Genomic DNA, 20,179 nt, shown 5'->3' with positions numbered 1-20,179 from the left:
CACCAGTTGTTTAGAAACACCTAAAGAATGTGTGTGATGTGAAAGCAGAGATCTTTGGCTTGAATAAAGAGATTGCATGTGTGTGTGTGTGTGACGTTTGGGCATGGTATGTCTTGCTCAACCCTGGAAGTCTGGCTGGGGGTCTAAAGAGAGAAGTGAGAGAGGGTGCACTTTCCAAACCCTGGCAGAAGACACTCTGGTTTACACCCACACACACAATGTTGCATATAACTTTTGTAACCACCAGCCAATGTAAGGCATAATCTTTGGTTACTAATACTCCTTCAATGATGTTATCTAACCTCAAGAAGCACTACTAAAACAGACCCATTGACCAGATGTATTGGCCCACTGTACAGACATATAACAGATCCCAGTCGATACCAACTAGTATTCAGATACAGAGCAGATTTTCTTCTCACCCAAAATAATGCAAGCATTAACACGAGGGTTCAAGCCCAGGCACATCAGGAAACACATAAGCGAGGCTTGGTATGTTACTCAGAACAGCCTGTTAGGACAGCTCATACTGGGTCCACATAAACCAACCTGGAGATAAGTGCTGTTTAAAGTCAATAACTGTGCTTCTGCACCATTTTATTTAGCAGCTTTTAATAGAAAAAATATATAGTCATTGGACATGGTTTGTTTTGTTGCAATTTTGGTATTATGCAATGTTGAAGGAAAACTGCAGTGTCAGATTTAATCAGAGTATTTCCAAATGTATATCGGATGCACCATTGAGAAACAATGTCCCATTTTGTGCATAGCTTCCCCATTTTAGGGCTCCGAATAACCGTCATTGGCCGGGTTTCCCAGATTCCCAGTTAAGAAGTTCTTAAGAACGTTCTTAAGAAGCTCTTAGTGTTAAGAGCTTCTTCACAAATTCGCATTCAGCTGTGCTGTTCCTCCAGGTACCACCATGTACTGTAGCAGTCCAGGTCTTCATGTATTCTTAACGTTGTTTACTCTGAATCGAAAACAAAATAACAGACGAGATCAAAGATGGGCTTCCTTTTATAGGAAAATTTTAATAGTTATTCAATGTTCTACATCTTACAGTAAATATTATACAATTACAAACTTGGCTTAGTTATACCTAAGATCACTAACTGATCTAAAAAACAAAACAAAAAAAACAAAAAAGTGAACAAAAACATTTAAAAACCCAAATTAAAAACAGATTTACACTTCATATCACAAGCCTGATGTCGGTCCTAAACACTGGACCAATAGCTAACATACAATTCAGTTCTCACAACGTTCCCAAAAAAACGTTGTGCCATAGTCTGCCACAACTGCATGGTAACGTTAACCATAGTTTGTGCAAACTGGGTACCAAACTTCGAGGGTGGGTTGTTCCTTATTTCGCTCCAGGGACAAAAGTAGAATGGAAGACAAGGAAATTCCACTTTTTGCATCACATTTAGTGTCAAATTTGAAGTTCATAAATCTCTCGACAACCAAAATTAAAAGCTGTAGAACATTGAAGACGATGAGTCTACTATTCCTTTGATAGTAGTTAAGAGTTTATGAAAACTGCTCAAATGTTAGAACTGCAAGGCAGAGAGAGAGAGAGAGACTTGAGCAGAATGGGTGCAGTACAGAATAGAAGAAAAAGGGAACAGAAAGTACAATGATCCTTGTTCCAAGTTAACATCTTTTAATCTTTTGGAAATGCCTTCAGAGTTGGAATGATGTATAAACAGTGAGGAAATTGTTGATTAAGACCACGATGATGAAGACGTCAATTCCCCCCAAAACACGATGTGTCTGTAAATCCTTTCAATAAGTGCAGGTGAAAGTTCAGGCAGAATTCTAATGAAATTACCTTCACCTAATGGGAGTTCAGAGCTTGCAGGATGAGGTGTATGTAAGCCATGTGACAACAGCGCCACCTACACCCCGGGAAGGGTATGTGGATCAGTTATTAAACCGGTGGAGCGCATTAGACCAGTAATTCACATAACTTCTGAGAATGTTCTAGACTAAATCTGGGACATACCCTGGGCTGAATATGGACGTTCTGCGGAGGGTGCTGGGGTTCCTTCTGGGCCAAAGTCGAAATGAACGGACAGAGCAAGGAGAATATTGGGGTTTGATGGAGGGGTCTGCAGAACACATCACTTTGACAGTAGACGAACACCACACCAGGAGCACACACACACACACACACACACACACAGACCTGACAGACAACACAGGAAGCTCAAATGAAGCCAATGGCTGAACGAGAGACCCCCCCCATTAGAGTAAAAACCAGAGACCAGATACCAAAACAAGACTTCAGTTACCTTATTGACAGCTACTAACATATGGCACAAAGGGGGGCTCAGCATGAAGATTCATGAACATCTCTCTCTCTCTCCCTTAGAGATTAGACTATTGAATATAGCTTTTCGAAAAAGGTGGAAATATCAATAAGACAAACAGTAGCTGCCACATTGATGCAACCATGCTTTGCTAGAACATATTATTGCAGCACTCACTATAAATATACTGCTCTTCTCGTTAGAACCAACACTAGTGCGTACTACACCTGAATGACGCTGACCCATAAGCTCAAAAAAACCACTGACTGAAAATTAAACAATAGACTTAAAACACCTTCCACCGGTTGCCAAGTGAAAACACCGACAGTGGTTGATTAAATAAGATTCTTATGAATAGAAATCATACACGCATTTGTTGAGTATTAGCCTATTCTACAACTACAAACATTATCAGGACTAAATCTCTCAAACACTGATTTTATCGTTTTGTTTTATTAAATCACAATAAAAATCGCCCCTTTTTTTAACTACCTGCACTTCAGTATGAATTGTCATGTTTTTGCTTGTTTGTGCAACAATTCTTCACGAAGATATTCCATAACTTTTTTGTTGATATGTTTATTACAGTAACTGTTAATTACCAAGGACTGGGTGGGGGGGGGGGGGGGTGGGGGGCTGGATACAACACCCACATTTCATAATTAGGGCTGATTCTTGTTATTTTAACAGAAAGTTTTTTTTCCTGCAAAGGAATCTCAGTTCCACTTTCAAACGGTCATAAAACAATGCCTGGGAGGCATCCTCTCCGGTTTATTGCAATGAACAACTTGGTTTCCTCTGTGTAAATATGTTGCTATGACCTGTAGCGTTGCTCCTAAAAGCCTACAGATACCAGGATTCCTGCTGCTATGCCCTGAGACACAGCCTGGGTTTCACCCAGCATGCCACTCCACCCCCTTGACCCCCCCCCCTTCCCTCCCTCCACCCAGTACTACTACCTAATCCCTTTATCTCTGCACCACAGGAGACGCTTTGAGTGGCGTGTCCCCACATGGCACCTTTACTTATGTAGTGTGTGTGTGTGTGTGTTTGCGTGTGCCTTCAATTTAGCAACGTCAAGAGACAGAATGAAGTGCCTCCTACGTCTTACTGGTTTAAAAAGGACAAAACCTTTATAACGTGTGGGTGTGTGTGCGCATGTTAAAAAGTATGTGACTGAGTGACCACGCCATGTACACGCAGTGTTATACAAACACAGCCACATCTTGAGTCAATCATTTATCAGCCTACGCTAACCTGACAAAAAAAAAAGGGAAATGTAGTTTCCAAAGCAGGCAAAATTGCTAACATACAGACCTAGTAAAAAACATGGTGTGAAGCTAGAAGGGTCCTGCATACTGAAATGTGCTAGGGTGAACACTGGGACACTTCCAGGATAGTGTGCAGTGTAAGTGCTGTGGCTCTGGCTGGGACAGTCCACCTTGTTCTAACAGCAGCGTCTGGTCAGGAGACGGCTAGACAGACGCCGGAAGACTACCTTCGTCCAAAGTGGTCCACCAACTGACACCAGAGGAATGAAACAAGGGATGACGACCAGAAAAGAGGATGAACCCAGATGGAGGAGGTGGAGGAGTCAGCCACAGATAAATTCGCCCTTAATGAAAAAGAACAGACGAGGGAGGGGGAAAAGACACGATTTAAAGGAGTGTCCGAATAAATGAAATCCAAACCCTGTGCCGATACCGTGTTTGGGTAAATTGGCAGCGTAGCGTTTTTGTCGCTGTTGAGTATGACGATGAAGATGGCGGAGATGATTTGAGTGCTCAGTGCACCGTCGGGAAGAGCCCACAGACAGAACACCAGCAGAACAACACACACCCGTCATCCCTCTGGAGCTGAAGGAATGACATTGTGGAGGAATGAAAGGTACGTCAGAGACAGAACTCAAAGGATTGTAGACGATTTCAAGTTGGCAAAGAAAAAGACAAAAGAAAAAGAGTGAAAAATCATAAAAACAAGCAGCTTTTTGTTGTTGTTGTATAAACACTAGTGAATGTATAAAGTGGCAGTTGCACTTTAGGTTCTTGTTCTTGCAGACAGGTGCAGGGGTTCCATGGTAACCAGTAGAAGCCCGCATAAGACTCGAGTAGTTGCATACGATGTTGGACTCCAGATCTGGGGGGGGGGTAATCAGAATGTCAAGGAAAGTTTGACAGTTCTAGAACAACAAGTACACAGTAATGTCAGACCAACATTGAAAGACAGAAGGAAGGGATGAGGAAGAGAAGGAATGAGGAGGAAGAAGAGCATCAATCGATGGAGGACTCACATGAGGCTGTGGTTGGGGGCTCTACCAGTGGGGGGGCACATAGCTGTATCCAGGTGTTCCTTGAGGCCTGTAGGTTGGCATGGTTACCTGGTGCGCTCCGATCTGAGGGTGTTGGGGCGTGGTCAGCAGTGTGCCTGCAGGAAGCGGAGAACCATGTCAGCCAATCAGAAAGGCGCCACGCCACTAAAGCCCATGTTGCCGGGCGGGTTTCGCGCCACACTCGCCAATAAGGAGTCGGCGTTCCCAAATACATCGCCGTGGGAACTTTGGCAGGACTCACCGGCGCTCATGGCCATGGTTGTCCCGGCGACCATGCCCATGGCGGCCATGCCGTTGTTCCGGGGGGCGGAGACGGGGGCGGGGTAGAGGGCGGAGGGCATGCTGTTGGGCTGCACCACGGTGGTGTGGTGGATCACATGGGGCTGGGCCGCATACACTGGCTGGGTATAGTAGGCTCCCTGGGAGAAGCACACAGCACGTTACACAGGGAGGTGGGTGGGTGTGTGTGTGTGTGTGTGTGTGGGTGCGGGTGCGTGCGTAGGTGGTAGTACAATCTGTGGACTGGGACAAAATGTGTGAGCTTACTTGGGTGTGTGAGTGTGGAAGTGCTCACCAGTGTGTGTGTGTGTGTGTGCGCGCGCGCTCACCTGTGCATAGAGGTTCTGCTGGGGGTAGGCACTGCGGATGGGGTACATGGTTGTGGGGTAGGGGTTGGGGGAGGGGGTGTACGGTGGGGGGGCCCCGTTCGTCTGGGTGGGAGGCACTTTGTACGGAGTACCTGCTGCAGTGTATCCTGGAGGGAGAGAGAGATGTAGAAAGAAATAGAGAGTATAAAATCACTTGTGGACCCCCTTCAGTCTATTGAAATGCAGCTTGTGTTTGTCCTCCCTGCGTCCTGTGGTGCAGTCCACTCTTGCCACCACAAGGTGGCGTCTGAAGGTCACGTTTGCTTAAGGCTTATGAAAGCACGACGCATCGCCACTGAGCGCAGGAACAAAGAGAAATCGGTGCATATGTGACTGACTGCATGCGTGCTCTCTTTCTCTTTCTTTCTTCCTTCCTCAAAAACATACCACACACACACACACACACTCACACACACACACACACACTCACTCACTCACTCACTTAGAATTTCCATTAATTACGACGTACACAAACATTTTGAAAAAGCATAATGGTGTGTGTACTAGCTGCCGTGTCCTTGATCAGGAAACCTGTGTGTGTGTGTGGTGTCCACACAGCATATGGGTGCAGGCATCAGCCCATCTGCTATAGGGGCAGGAGGACAGCAGCGTGTAGGCGTTGCAGACGACAGCGCGTGTGCGTCACTAACAGGATCGTGAGCAGCTGTTACCTGGTCCCACGTCCAGACAGTTCCATTCACATCTACCTAACTGACAACTGGCCGACTTCTCTTTCATCAGGGACACACACACTGTGGTGAGGCGAGAGGCTCTCTCACCTGGGGGATATCCGGGGCTGCCTGTCTGGTAGAGGTTGGGGGTGTAGGTGGGGGCGGCCGTCGGGTACCCTGCAGGGTAGCCTAGAGAGGTAGAAGCATGTGACATTGGTCAAGCGGTCCCAGACTGAAGACAGGCATAGTAACGCTCTTTTCAGGCAGCGGGGATGGAACCCCTTTCTCCATGTGTTGTGTGTGGATGTGTTGTGTGTGTGTGTGGGGGGGGGGGGTTTCACCTGTGTAGGCCATGTTCTTTGGGTTTCCGTAGGGGGCACCGGGCTGGACTGGGCTGTAGACAGGATTCATACTGGAGGGTAACCTGTTCTTACTGGGGGAGGGGGGGGGAGGGGGGGGGAATTGAGAGAAAACGAGATATTGAACATACGGGAGGGGAAGACAGAGAGGGAGTGAGACCGTGAGAGGAAGAACAGGAGAGAGAGAGAGGGAACAGCAGAGGGGGAAGGTTTACGCACGCTAAATCATCGAGCCTACTCCCACGGGCGCAGCGTTTGTGCTCACACTCCCACATTGTAAACACGGCTAGAAGTTGAGCACGAGTGGAGTCTCCCCAGGAGAACACAGCTGCCATTCCGACGGGATGTGTGTGAGTGTGTGTGTGTGTGTGTGTGTGTGCGTGGACGCCGTCAAATCACCATGCCCCGGGTCACTCTTCCTCGTGTGTACTCACCCGAGTGTGTCGGCCTCAGACGGCGTGTGTGTGTGAGTGAGTGAGTGTGTCTCCGTACCTCTTGTGCGTGTCTGGTTGGTACATGAAACTGTATTTGTCAGTAGGGTGCCCGCTCGCCATTCTTGCTGTATGCAAATGAGGAAGGAGGTGGGAGTGGATATGCAAATCTGAAATTAAAACAGCGAGAGATCATGATTACAATGGACAGAGCCGAGGGAACCACCACAAGACGAGCACACCGAGCAAAGCAAATGGTTAGTGTGTGTGTGTGTGTGTGTGTGTGTGTTGGGGTCAGATGCTTTGTGGGTGTGTGTGAATGTGTATGTGCATGACGTGCTGTAAATAAGAACAAATCAGCCAATGACAAGACACACAAACACTGGAGAGGACGACCAGAAAGAAGGAGAGAGAGACAGGGAGATAGAGACACACACAGGGAGATAGACACAGGGAGATAGACACAGGGAGATAGACACAGGGAGAGAGAGAGAGAGAGAGATAGAGAGATAGATATATATGTAGAGAGAGGGCAGTTAGAGAGGTAGTGTGTAACAGAAAGAGACGACGTATTTGCCAAGCAATGGATAAATACATAGATGAGCCATATCCACAGCAAAGGGCACCAGGGAAATGGAAACAGAGGTGTGTGTGTGTGTGTGTGTTGGGGTTCCAGAGTGTCTTGGACAGTGTGACGCCAAAACTTCAACAAATGAGCAAGGTTTGTATTAGATTCAGCTATTCCTTGTAGGCTTTTAGCACAGATGCACACCCCACCCTTAGAAAGAGGGAGAAATGAGAGGGGCTCGTATCAATTATTCAGCTCCCGGCTCGACAGTGAAGACGGTGCGAGCATCGCTGTTAAGGCCAGAGAGTGTGGAGCTGCACACAGAGAACCCTGTGTATGACAGTGGGCCCTCCTGCAGTGGAACAAGCCACTGCTAGCAGGAGGAGAGGATGAGGAGTCAGAAGACACACACACACACACTTGATTCCATGCCGACGGCTGCTGATTAGGAGCGGGGAGAGACTACCTCGGTGCATCAGACTCTGTTCCGTTCACCTGACTGATCGTCTCCATCTGCCTCTCGCCCCCCACACTCCTCTCACCTCCTGTCTCGCACTCCCTCTCCCAAAATAGGAAACAGCTCACTCTCTCTCTCTCTCTCTCTCTCTCTCTCTCTCTCTCTCTCTCTCTCTCTCTCTCTCTCTCTCTCTCTCTCTGTCCCTCCCTCTCTCTGTCCCTCCCTGTCCCTCCCTCTCTCTCTCTCTCTCTCTCCCCAGCGACACGCGCGAGGTGCCCGTACGGAAATGCTACTCCCTCCTGTCCTGACTCCAACCTGTCCCCCCAACCCCTCTTCTCTTCACCTCCAGTCTGACCTCTCCGCCCCTCCCTTTCACTTGTCAGGTTAGGGCATAATGACAGCCAGTCAGCAGACAGGTGGCTTAACTACCCGGGGGGGGGGGGGGGTCCTTCGACCCCTGGTAACCCCTCCCCCCCAACCGTGCCTGAACAGAAAGAGGGAGGGACGGTGTGTTTGTCTATGAATGTGTGAGGTGGGCCCATGTGGTCCATGTATAGGTGTGAGTCGGTTGGGGGGTCTTTAGTGGCAGCCTGCTTTGTTTTAGTGGAGGCGTGGGGAGATGAGGTGCTCTTGGTTGTGAAGGGCCCATTCTGAACCTAAGCCCCTCCATTCAGTCCACCGCAACCTCCGATTGTAAAGGCCATTCTCCGCGGGACAATCCCCCCCGACACCGACGCACAGAGGGGGCTGAGAGTGAAAGGGGGGGGGGGGGAGAGAAAGAGTCCTTCCATTCCTGGAGGGGGCGACTGACAGATACCTCATTGGGAGTCGGAAACGCCACGAAGCCCTCCTGTCTCCGCGAACACACACACACTCTGATGATATATCGATCTGTTCACGGCCCCTGTACGGCAGCATTTTTTCTGGCCTACCCGACCCCCAGACGGGGTGCTTGGGCTAAGGGGACTTGCTTACGCGTAACACACTCCACGACAGGCCCCAGACAGGGGCTACACACCAAAGGGTACTCTTAAGTGTAACACAATCCAGAACAGTCTGGGGTCGCTGCGCCTGAATCAGCCAAGACTCGAAGGCAGGATTTCCATGGCATTCCACCCCCAGGGTGAAAGGTTCGGGGAAACCGCAGTGACAACCAGACGAAGAGGAACCTGTCTGTCAGGCTGGCTGGAACAGTGTCACTTAATCTAGTCTGAAACAGAGTTCCAGGCTAACATCACTTTGTCCCGCCCAAGCACAACACAGGCGAGAAACGGGAGGTGTGTGTGTGTGTGTGTGCGTGTAACAACAGTAATAATGTTCCTTCTCGTCAATGACGGGAGACTATCTTTGAGCCTGGAGGGTAATCTACTCGGAGAGGGGGGAGGGGAGGATGGCATATGAATAAACCTATCAGCGCAAAGCATTATCACTCCCACTCCTTAAAGGAGAACATGTACAATAGACATGTCTGGCTGGCACCTCCTCCTCCCCCTCTCAGCCATCACAGGCCCCCGGCATGACCATGTCATCACTGTTCACACAGGGAGTCTGCTCAAAACCAACAATGAATCCCAAGTGCATACCAACATATTCGCATTATTATTATTACTATTGCGAATCTTCCTATCGAATCCCACTGATGATATTTCCCACTGGTTTTGCCCCATGAAGCAGCCTTCTGAGAACAGCTTGGGTAGGGGGTGGGGGGGCTATCATGGCATATCAATAATACAATAAAATGCCTTCCGTTCAAAGCTGCCCTGAGGGTGTAGCTCCAAAAGGCTGCTGGGCTATTTTTGATCTAGGACAGCCAACAGTGGAGATGTATTTCTAACCTCCTCATGCAAGCCACTCTTTTCTTCCGTTTTTTCAAGGGGGTAACTACTAACTGGCCACATTGATATGTTGGGCTGAACATCTCTTGTGTTCTAGAACAGTCTTTGGGAGGAACTTGGTCCAGGGTGAAGGTGTCTCGTCTCCCCATAACTGAATGTCATCGGACTTAAAACCAACCTTTCAGTTGTGCCTGATCTTTGGTTTCGGATTTGCCTGATGAAATATGATGGAACAAGCTCCTTAGAGTCAAAGTGTCCAACTCGTGCGTTAAGGGCTTGTTTATTAACACAGAGAGAAAACGGGTGAATACACAGTTTAAACTGTGGTAACTTAGCCACTTAAAGCACATCTTTTGTTTCAATCACATAAAAACACAATTACATTCACAACAATGTGCAATATTCTATAACCTTTGAATGTGATTCAAACCAAACACACTTAATTCACACCTGATTTGAACTTATCAACCACACCTAATATCACACTGCCTAAATGCTAACATGCATATAGCACAATGTACAATTATATTCTACACGTTTTCAGATGCGAAACAGGAATGCAATGTTTGTCGCATGCACTGAATCCCCTTATCAAACCTGTCTTATGAACAGGTGAGCTGAATTACTCTATCAAACAGGAAATATAATTAAGAACGTGTTCCAGTGGGCAACAGTATATAACTCCGGAGATAATGAGTCTCTCAACACGTTGTCATGTTGACTTGACAAACTCTTCAGTCTCAATACTCACTATTTTCTCTGGTGGGCATGGTGAATTGAAAGCAAATTACCTGTAATTATCTAGTCATTCACGACGCGGAATGATAAAGAAAGTCTTCGGTCGTGCAGCCAGGAGCCGCATTGACAGTTTTATGGCCGCATTGTTTGGCCTGCAATTCAACCACGCCGCGTTTAAGCAACGTAAACATGGTTCCAGTTTCATTGAATCAGGACAGCAATGCAACTTCACTTGCTCAAAAGTTGTAGCTTGGGCCTATACACTTCTCATGGATACGCACAATTTAACCTACACTGGTTAAAACTAATATAGATCCGACCAATTAATGCGATTGATAAGCACTTTAATTTAAATATGGCGGAGATATGGTGCTACCCGCTGACAAGCCCATACAATAGGCTAAAGAATTGAGCAAAATGACCAGATTGGAAGAAAAAGTTAAAAAAAATACATAAAAATGTAAAATGATGGCCTAGTCACCACGTTTGTCTATATATTCCGAGTGGTAGTCAAGATGCTGGCTAGTACCAATATAACTACAGATGCGTATTATTTTTTATAAAATGGTCAAAGAGATGTTAGGAAAATCTGATTTTGGTGCAGTACATGTAATTTAGTAACAATTGAAAGCTAGTCTGTCCATCGGCCAGTGACAAACTAGACGGCGCACATCCACTCCTGCTGCATTCTGCATTCCAGTCATATCATACCAAATGGATCGACAAAAATGGTCACAAACACAAGCTTCCGACACCATTTTGAAAAACCGCTCCATTCTTAGCTACCGTGGTAGTTGCTGCTGCGAGGGGTGAAAACCGAAGCAGCACGACCTGAGCGTGTGTGTGGGCATCACTTTCCAACGCACGTATGCACTAACAAGGAGAAATCCCATCACGTTTGCTAATACTAGCTTGCTAAGCTAACGTACTTCCATCATTTCAGCGTATGGACCCAACGAGCTAGCTACATAACGTTAGCTCACGTCAACGTTATCTCGTCAACATCACATTACAAAAAATATATAATACAGCATATATTATATAGTCCCACACGACGGGTTACCTGGCAAATAGCTAATACAGTGACGTTAGCCTAGCTGGTTAGCTATATTCTAGTCATAACTCATCATAACTAGCTAGCTAGTGGCCTTAGCGGCAATGCATTTTTGTGTCATTGCTAGCCTAGCAATATTACAGCGGTCAAGACAATTGGAGAGAACACAATGAGCCTAGCTAACGCGTTAGCTGGAAATGAACACATTTAATACTGCACGATTCCTTAAACTTACCAACAAAAAGTGGTATTTGAAGTGATTTATGATCTGATATTTCAGGGTTTGCTGTCTCTTCGAGATCGTAGATTCACGTTGATGACCGTTGGTTGTCTATTTGTAAACTCGCTCTGCTCCAGAGATTTTCGGGCTTCCGAGCGGCGTTGGGAACAGAGATTCTCACTCAGGCAATGGGTGGGGGATGGGGATGCCGAGAGAGAGACAGAGAGAGAGAGACAGAGAGAGAGAGAGAGAGAGAGAGAGAGAGAGGGAGAGAGAGGGGGACGGGGGACGTGGGTACAAGGCACTTGCAAACAGTGATAGCGCACTGACTCTGAAAGGTATGTCAGATAATTAGCAATGATGATGTACAACAACGTCAAGGACAGTAAATGTAAATGTAAAACTTTGACAGCACTAACAAAATTGATATTATTGATGTTAAACAAAAAATGTACTCTGATCGGAGCTATATTATTAACGTTTTGTACGCATGACTAAAACAGTTTTTCTCAAAAGCTTTTGTGCACATTATTTACAACCTCAGCTACAGCTCAAATGTCGTAGAGAAAACAAACGATTGTATACAAACGCCTATTTTCATCTTGATACCAGTCAAAACTCGAACCCTATCTGCAAACGAAAATGCCGAGATATATAATCATGGAAATAGAACAGCACCATCTCGTGTTCAAAATAAATTGCGCAACATGAACAATATTTTCCGATGTTTTTATTGTGACAAGTGTCTTCTGTCTGCTCTCTTGCACTGCTCTCTCCTCGCTCCGCTCTCTCCTCGCACTGACTTATTTCCTTTAATGCCGGTCTTTCATCCTGACACTGTCATCAGCTGGGTTTTGGTTGGCAGTTGTGCCACAGAGAGTGGGCCGGTAGTGCCCGGAAGTTGCACCAAGGGAATTTATAGACCCTGTGTTTACCAGGGCTTGATAAATACAGTACCTTGATGTGACCTTATCTGCCAACCAGTGTGGATTGGCCTTGGAGGTACCAGTCTCCTCACTGAACCACTCCAGCGTCCTTTCTTGTTGATTGGGACGGCTCTGGCTTTTGGTGCTGGTGCTGGGCAGTCCAGTGGCGGCGGCACAGGGGGGGCAGGGGGGGCGGTCGCCCCTCCGAAAAACATGTTGGGAGGGTGTTGCCGTCAATAAAATCCACCGCAAATGTCGAGAGAAATTCCCTGCGTAAACGCCGTATCCTTGTTCACTTCCGAACCCTATTCAAACCCTATTTTAAGGTCTTTCTATAGTAAACTAGAACCATAAAGACCAAAAACTCAGACATCAGCCCAGTGTTTATCTCTCCGGGCTCTCCTCTGCTGATTCCCTTGCTTTGCAGCAAAGCGCGCAGCAAGCACTGCTGCCTGTGGCAATGAGTGCTTCTGCCTCCGGAGCAGACATCGCATTTACGCAGTTTTTGAAGCAATTACTGGATCGATTAAAAAAATTACAAAACGTTTGTACTCATAAACCTCCATATTCTTAATAGACATTTGGATTCTGAATAGCAGTTACTTTTATATGAAATGTATGTATTTCTGTAATCTTCAAACTTTGCCAAGACATCCGACGGGCCGCCGAGCTGGACGCCCTGTTTGACACCCCTGATCTAGTCAAATGTGTTAGAAACATTAAAGAACAGGAACATGTTAGTAGAAGGCTTTCAAATCAAAAACGAGCAGAACCGAATTATGAACGACGAAACTGTAAACAAACGCAACGCAAAAAATTGTGTCCATCGAACTGTAGCCCATTGATTTTACAAGTCGAATCTGAAAACGGAAACAAGATCATTGTTAAAGCACTTGCTGTCTTCAGTGTCACATGCATGGGTCAGTTTATTTTCGCGACAGTCACACACTCTTCTCCAGAGAACGTAAGAGAAAAGTAGCTAAGTGTATAATGAAATTCTGCCCCCTAAAATGCAGGAAATAGCGTTTCAGAGGGTCTAGATTTCTTTTTTTGGGGGGGGCAAAAAAATCTCGCCCCTCCATCACAAAAAGCATGCCGCCGCCACAGGTCGGTCGGTCAAACAGTGGTCTGTCAGGCAGGGTGGACGTTGTATGAACGATGGAGGTTCACCTCTCCAACACCGTGGTCAGGGCCTGGAGGTCTGGTGGGGCTGAAGTTAGGTTGAGCAGCACAGCTGCAAAAATTCTTGAAACTCTTTTGAGCAAACAACTTAAGGAGTTCTTATACACCAATGCCATTTTATCAACCTATCAGTCAGGCTTTAGGAAAAAACTGTACTGCTACAGCTGCTCTAAAAGTGGTAAATGACATTTCTGTTGCTCTTGACAAAAAGAAACATTGTGCGTCACTGTTTATTGACCTGACTAAAGCATTTGATACAATTGACCATGATGTTTTAAGACTAAGGCTCCTCAACTCAGGGCTCTCGGAACAATTAACCCTTGAAAATAGATCGCAGTGCATCAGATATGATGGCCTATGCTCTGTAACTGCAACCGTCTGCAAAGGGGTGCCACAAGGCTCGGTATTAGGTCCGCTTTTATTTCCTATTTATATAGATAATCTGGGTCAAAATGTGTTGGACGTTAAGTTTCATTCCTATGCTGATGACACTGTGATATATTACTGTGTGTCAACTCTTGTGCAGGCAATTGATCTCTTGCAAAATGCTTTTAATGTTGTTCAAAGAAGGGGGGGTCAGATGGCTGAGCGGTGAGGGAGTCGGGCTAGTAATCAGAAGGTTGCCAGGTCAATTCTCGGTTGTGCCAAATGATGTTGTGTCCTTGGGTAAGGCACTTCACCCTACTTGCCTCGGGGGAATGTCCCTGTACTTACTGTAAGTCGCTCTGGATAGGCGCGTCTGCTAAATGTAAATCTAAGTATGCTTTTCCAACTGAAACTTGTTTTGAATGCAGATAAGACTAAACTTATGTTGTTATAAAAGTCTCAGAGAGGGCCACAGAATATCCCCTTGGTGGTCACTCTTGAAGGAAGTGAAATAGAGGTTGTTGACTCTTACAAATATATGGGTATTTTGATTGATGACTCCCTCACTTTTAAGCCAAATGTGCAGTACCTGGTGAAAAAGTTGAAGTTAAAACTGGGTTTTTATTTTCGAAATAGGCTGTGCTTTTCATTTAATGTAAAAAAGCGATTAGTTGCTGCTACTTTTTTACCTGTGTTGGACTATGGTAATCTTTTATATATGCATGCCTTTGGTAACTGTCTTCGTATGGTGGACACAGCTTACCATTCTTCTCTGCATTTTATTACAAACTGTAAAGCTCTGACTCACCACTGTGAGTTATACTCTCGGGTAGGATGGCCTGCTTTGGCCACCCATAGGCTCTGTCATTGGTACGACTTCATTTAAAAGGCTATCCTTGGTCTGCTCCCAAACTACCTGTATGTTTTTATAATGCAGAAAAGTGCCGGGCAGCACTCTTTGCGTTCTCAGGACTTCTTTATGCTCGCTGTCCAAAATGCCAGAACAGAAATGGGAAAAAGGGCTTTTATGTATTGGGCACCCTTATGATGGAATGTGTTGCAGAATGATTTAAAACTCAGAGAACTGATACCACTTACTGCTTTTAAATCTAAAATGAAAGAAATGGAGGCAGGTTCCCAAAAATGTAAATGTTTTTAAATCAACCAGGTTATGTAACTTTTAGTTGATAAAAAAATAATGTAATTTTACTCTGTGTTCTTCTGTCTGTAACTATGTGCATTTATGTTGCTGCCTGTCTTGGCAAGGTCTCCCTTGAAAAATCACACAATACACTTCACAGAGGGGAAGAAGGGGGGGGGATACAAACACTTATGTGTAACAGAAAATATTCAGGAGGGAAGCAAAAAAAACACCCATTTGGGCCAATATAGGAGAACTGTAACGATTCTTCTCTGACAATTACATGTTAGTTGGACTTGGGAGAGGTAGGTTTCTTGCTGTGTTGTCTCATTGTACTTGGGCAGCCAGGTATTCTAGGTGCAGCCGTGATGGTTCTCTGGGGGTAGTGCCTTGTTGTCTGTAGCAGGCAGCAAGGTGCCGTGGGCAGGACCCTCCTGGTCGCTAGGGGGCTGTGTGGCAGGACCCTCCTGATCGCTAGGGGGCTGTGTGGCAGGACCCTCCTAGTCGCTAGGGGGCTGTGTGGCAGGACCATCCTGGTCGCTAGGGGGCTGTGTGGCAGGACCCTCCTGGTCGCTAGGGGGCTGTGTGTCAGGACCCTCCTGGTCGCTAGGGGGCTGTGTGGCAGGACCCTCCTGGTCGCTAGGGGGCTGTGTGGCAGGACCATCCTGGTCGCTAGGGGGCTGTGTGGCAGGACCCTCCTGGTCGCTAGGGGGCTGTGTGGCAGGACCCTCCTGGTCGCTAGGGGGCTGTGTGGCAGGACCATCCTGGTCGCTAGGGGGCTGTGTGGCAGGAGTACGCTGGAGCCTTCAGGGTAGGTTGGACAGCTTCCTTCTCTAGTTTCCAAGTTTCCTAAGCGCCAACGGCTGCACTCAATGACTTGCTCCTGTTCTTGGGTCTCTATCTCTAATATATATATATAGTTTTTTGGTTGGCATTTATGCTTTGTGGCAACCCAGGAGTGCAGCACCATAGACTGCGTCACTGGCAAGCCCGGGGTCAGGTAATCGGAGGCATGTGTGTCCGGTGCCACTCCCAAGGGAGACAACAAGCTTCCCAGGTGTGGCTCATAAGTGTGTTGGAGGGCGGCCATACCATAAAAGGCAGGCAAACTCGGCTCTGTGAGGTCGCCAGAAGTGAGCAGGAGCCAGACTCCAACACATGCTCACGGCCGTAACCAACTCCTACTGCGTGTTTTTTTTTTTCAGTGAAGAGAAGGGGAATAAAACACAAAATGGACCGGCAGTGGTACAAAACTGCATAGTTGAAGCCAAATCAGTGACTCATCATGTCATGTGAAAACCGTGTTGGGGTGCTATATCCCTAGAACTCCAAGAGAGGGAGCCATCCCTCCTCGCAGCGCCTCGCTGACTTCTTCCTGCTGAGCATTTAACACCTGCATGTCTGTTTCTGTGTGTAACCAAGTTCAAATGGCCAAACTCATACCTCTGTATAGATAGTGTCTGATGTCTTTGGTGTAACTGTGTTTATCCGAGGAGGGTGTGTTTGTCTACGTCAAGGTCAGACGACCTTGGACTGAACCTGGTTAGGGGGAAGTAAGTGTCTTATGTGAAAATAGCACCTGTGTTGTTTTCAGGGATTGTCTATCGTCTTATCTGAATTCTCGTACTCAGAAAGTCTCTCTTGTCCTTTGTTGACCTGACCTGGTTTCAGTCCTCTCATCCATCGGAAATCTTGAAAAAGTTTGACTTGCTTTGACTCATTGCTCCTGACCCTATGACCAATGGCATTTCGAATGAAGTGATGAAGATCACAATAAGGACCAGTATGCCATGATACACACACCCTTTCCTGACAGACACACCGGTATTTGAGCACCTGTTTCTGTCCCTGACCAGTGAGCCATCATCCTGTTCTCCACACACATTTGTCTGGTCCCTCTCTTCTGACACCGCAGACTCTTTGATCAGTGTCCATGCTTGGGCCCTAGAGACCCAGATAAAGAAGGAGGGAGGATGAAAAAAGAAGAAAGAAGGATGGAAAAACACTTCTCCTTGTTTTATCTCGGCGGCATTTGTCTTGAGGGAGTCAGGTTCTTTAAGGGGAATTGGACGGCTTAACGCTGTGTCTGAGCGTGTGAGTGTGCCCCTCTTGGGAGCACCACAGTCTCTTCCTGACTTTTAAAAGTCCTCCAGTGGCCTGAGAGCAGCACCAGACAGGCAGGGGATGGGAGGGGAGAAAGAGTTAAAGAAAGAGCGCAATCTCAGGGAAATCAGAGGGGATAGAGCGAATGAGATAAATAGAGAGAGAGAGAGTGAGAGAGCGAGACCAAAGGACAAGGACAGGGAATAAAGTCTTGGGGAGCGAGAGAAAAACAGAGGGAGGTAAAGGGAGGGAGAGAGTGACGGAGAGGAGAAAGAGAGCGACAGAGTGATGCATGGGGGAAAGATGAGAGAAGCAGAATGTAGTGTTATACTTGAGAGAGGCAGGACTGAGTTGGATGTCAGGTAGCTGTCAAGGTGACAACGAGTACAGCTGTCTCTCTTGCTCTCGTCAGGATCGCGCCCGCCTTTGTCTCTCCTCTTCACACCGGGTTCAAACGGCGGTTAATCGCGACGCCGGCAAGTAGAAGGCGTCACTCTCTGCAGTCATGTTGGAACATCTCCGAGACACCTCAGAATGAAATCCTGTTATCAAGTTCAAGTCTTTTATTTGTCAGGTACACAGAACAACACAAGGTCAGACTGGGCACTGAAATTCTTAAGACAAGACAACTCTTGTCCAGGGAGCAAAATCTTCGGTTGGACAGCTGTAGATTTGGTCAAATTGACCCTCTCGCTGTGAATCGACCCTTTTCATGAGTAGGTAAATGACCGGGCACGAGGGAGATGTGAGGGAGGGCAGACGTGGCCAGGGCCGCTTTCGTCAGCAACCTCCCTGCCACTGGAAAACCCCGGGTGAGAGGTGCCTCTTGCTCCTTGAGTACTGTCCTGACAGGACCATTCACATGAGATGCATCCACAGAGAAGAGGTACCTACAGAAGAGGTCTGCAAGGACGACAGCAGCACTGCGGATCAAACGGCCTCACTGACCCCTGCTGGTGGAACAGCCACACTGTGATGGCAAGTGAAGTCTGTGCTCCACACACTTCATTAAAGATAAAAGCACACCGGACCCTCCACTCGCACACACACACACACAAACACACACCGTGACCCTCACACTACTAATTGGCAAAGGGAGGTTGTGAAAGCGCACTGATTTGCATGTGGTTTTGTTTGCCGTGGCGAGTCGAGGACCTCGTTTGGTTTTGGCTTCCTGACTTCACAGCGGCTGATGCAGACACCCTTAACACTCCTGATGAGAGACCCTTTTTTATTTGATTTCATTCTCCCTCCCGCTTTCTCTCTTTCTCTCTCATTCACTCCATGCTCTCGCCCCCCCCCCTCCCTCCCTCCCCCCCATGCCCTCCACAAACACCACTCTGCCGCTTCTCTCCACAGAAGTAAATGCACGGCCCCACATCAAAGGGGTCAGGGGAGAGCGGAGGGATGTCTAAAGAGAAAGCATCAGACAACATAATGGAAGTGTAATGCCTGTCCGTGCTTCTCGTTGCTCTAATGATGTCTTCAGAGGGTGAGGAGGGGCAGGCCAGTTAAAACCGACACTTCAGATGAAGGGAAAGACAGAGAGCGAGAGGGAGAAGGAGACAGAGAGGTCGAGAGATGAAGAGAGAGGGAGAGAACACCTTCTCGCACGGTTCATCCATTTGTTCCGGGGGTGTTCTGTGGCCGTAGGGCATGGGTTTGAGGTGGGGAGTGTTGGTGTGCTGCCTGGCACACAGCGCCAACAGGTTGCACCAATAGACGATATTCGTCAAAGTTTGAACCAGTATGTCAGACAACACCGTGAACTGAACTCTCTCTGGCTGTGGAGAGCATGCAAAGTTCTCTCAGCAAAGCGGACTCTTTTTTGGGGGGTTTCTTTTTTCTTGGTTTTTCATTCTCTAGTCTCTCTGTAGTGCTGTTGGTGTGTCCCCTTCTCTCATCATTTAGCAAACACACACACACCAACACAGAGGCCCAGAGAGAGCGGTGTGAAGTTGGATCTTTCTGTGAAACTGTGGATTCTCCCTGAAGTGTGTATTTGCGTGAGTGTCTTGTTCTCCCTCTTTCTTTCTATTCCTCTCTATTTCTGTACATGTGTGCGTGAATCTTGTGTGTGTGTGATTTGGACAAGGAGAGCTTTCATTTGTATTCCGAACTGTTTCTGATGGCAACCACAGCAGAACAATACAAAGACATTCTCCTTCGTCAGTGGATTCCTCTCCCTCCCCTCTCTGCCCTCACTCCTCTCTCTCCTCTCCTCTTCTCTCTCCTCTCTCTCCTTTCTCTCCCCTCACAACTCCCTCTCCACTCCTCTTTTCTCTCCTCTCTCTCCTCTCTCCCTTCTCTCCTCTCTCTCCTTTCTCTCCCCTCTCCCCTCTCTCTCCTCCCTCTCTCCCCTCTCCCCTCTCTCTCCTCTCTCTACCCACTCTCCTCTCTCCCCTCTCTCCCCTTTCTCCACTCTCTCCCCTCTCTCCTCCTCTCTCCTCCTCTCTCCCCTCTCTCCCCTCTCTCCTCTCCTCCTCTGTCCCCTCTCTCCCTCTCTCCTCTCCTCCTCTGTCCCCTCTCTCCCCTCTCTCCTCTCCTCCTCTGTCCCCTCTCTCCCCTCTCTCCTCTTCTCTCCCCCCTCTCCTCTCTCTCCTCTGTCTCCTCCGTTTGTTACCTTCTTGTTTCTTGTTTCCTATCATTCTCTTAGGATGCACTCCTCTTCCCCCTTAATTTTCTTCTTTTGACTTCCTATACTCCTCTCCTGTTGTCCTCTCCTTCGCTGTCTTCTCTCCTCAATCACAGTAGTGGGATGAATAAAACAGCCAGACATTTTGCAAAGACGTAATGAAGGTGTAATTATTGAAGGTGAGCAGATTTAGATATTGGGGTAC

The 20,179-nt window shown here is 47.3% G+C and overlaps 1 protein-coding gene across 2 annotated transcripts; it reads right to left on the bottom strand.

Annotated features, from left to right (window-relative positions):
- Positions 1–1,001: 1,001 nt before the first annotated feature.
- fam168a (family with sequence similarity 168 member A) lies at positions 1,002–11,914 on the bottom strand. Of its 2 annotated transcripts, XM_084674894.1 has the most exons (8): positions 11,637–11,908; positions 6,811–6,919; positions 6,301–6,392; positions 6,068–6,148; positions 5,250–5,395; positions 4,883–5,060; positions 4,603–4,736; positions 1,002–4,448 (listed from the first exon to the last, which is right to left on the bottom strand). In XM_084674894.1, the coding sequence occupies exons 2-7, from the start codon at positions 6,870–6,872 to the stop codon at positions 4,624–4,626; spliced, it is 672 nt and encodes a 223-aa protein (XP_084531020.1). In that variant the 5' UTR covers positions 6,873–6,919; positions 11,637–11,908; the 3' UTR covers positions 1,002–4,448; positions 4,603–4,623. The 2 variants fall into 2 exon arrangements, with proteins under 2 accessions (XP_084531020.1, XP_084531021.1); XM_084674895.1 differs by lacking the exon at positions 6,811–6,919 and having other exon boundaries at positions 11,637–11,914.
- Positions 11,915–20,179: the final 8,265 nt, after the last annotated feature.

The sequence above is a fragment of the Hypomesus nipponensis genome, chromosome 15 (assembly GCF_054491055.1).
Source record: "Hypomesus nipponensis isolate SF chromosome 15, ASM5449105v1, whole genome shotgun sequence".
In the NCBI taxonomy this organism is placed as follows: Eukaryota; Metazoa; Chordata; class Actinopteri; order Osmeriformes; family Osmeridae; genus Hypomesus; species Hypomesus nipponensis.
This window is presented reverse-complemented; position numbering and strand designations above follow the sequence as displayed.

Coding starts and splice junctions, on each gene's coding strand:
- fam168a (XM_084674894.1), bottom strand. CDS start 6,872: ATGGCGAGCGGGCACCCTACTGACAAATACAGTTTCATGTACCAACCA. Junction 6,149..6,300: donor AAAGAACATGGCCTACACAG/GTGAAACCCCCC, acceptor CTACCTCTCTAG/GCTACCCTGCAGGGTACCCG. Junction 4,737..4,882: donor AACCATGGCCATGAGCGCCG/GTGAGTCCTGCC, acceptor CGCTTCCTGCAG/GCACACTGCTGACCACGCCC.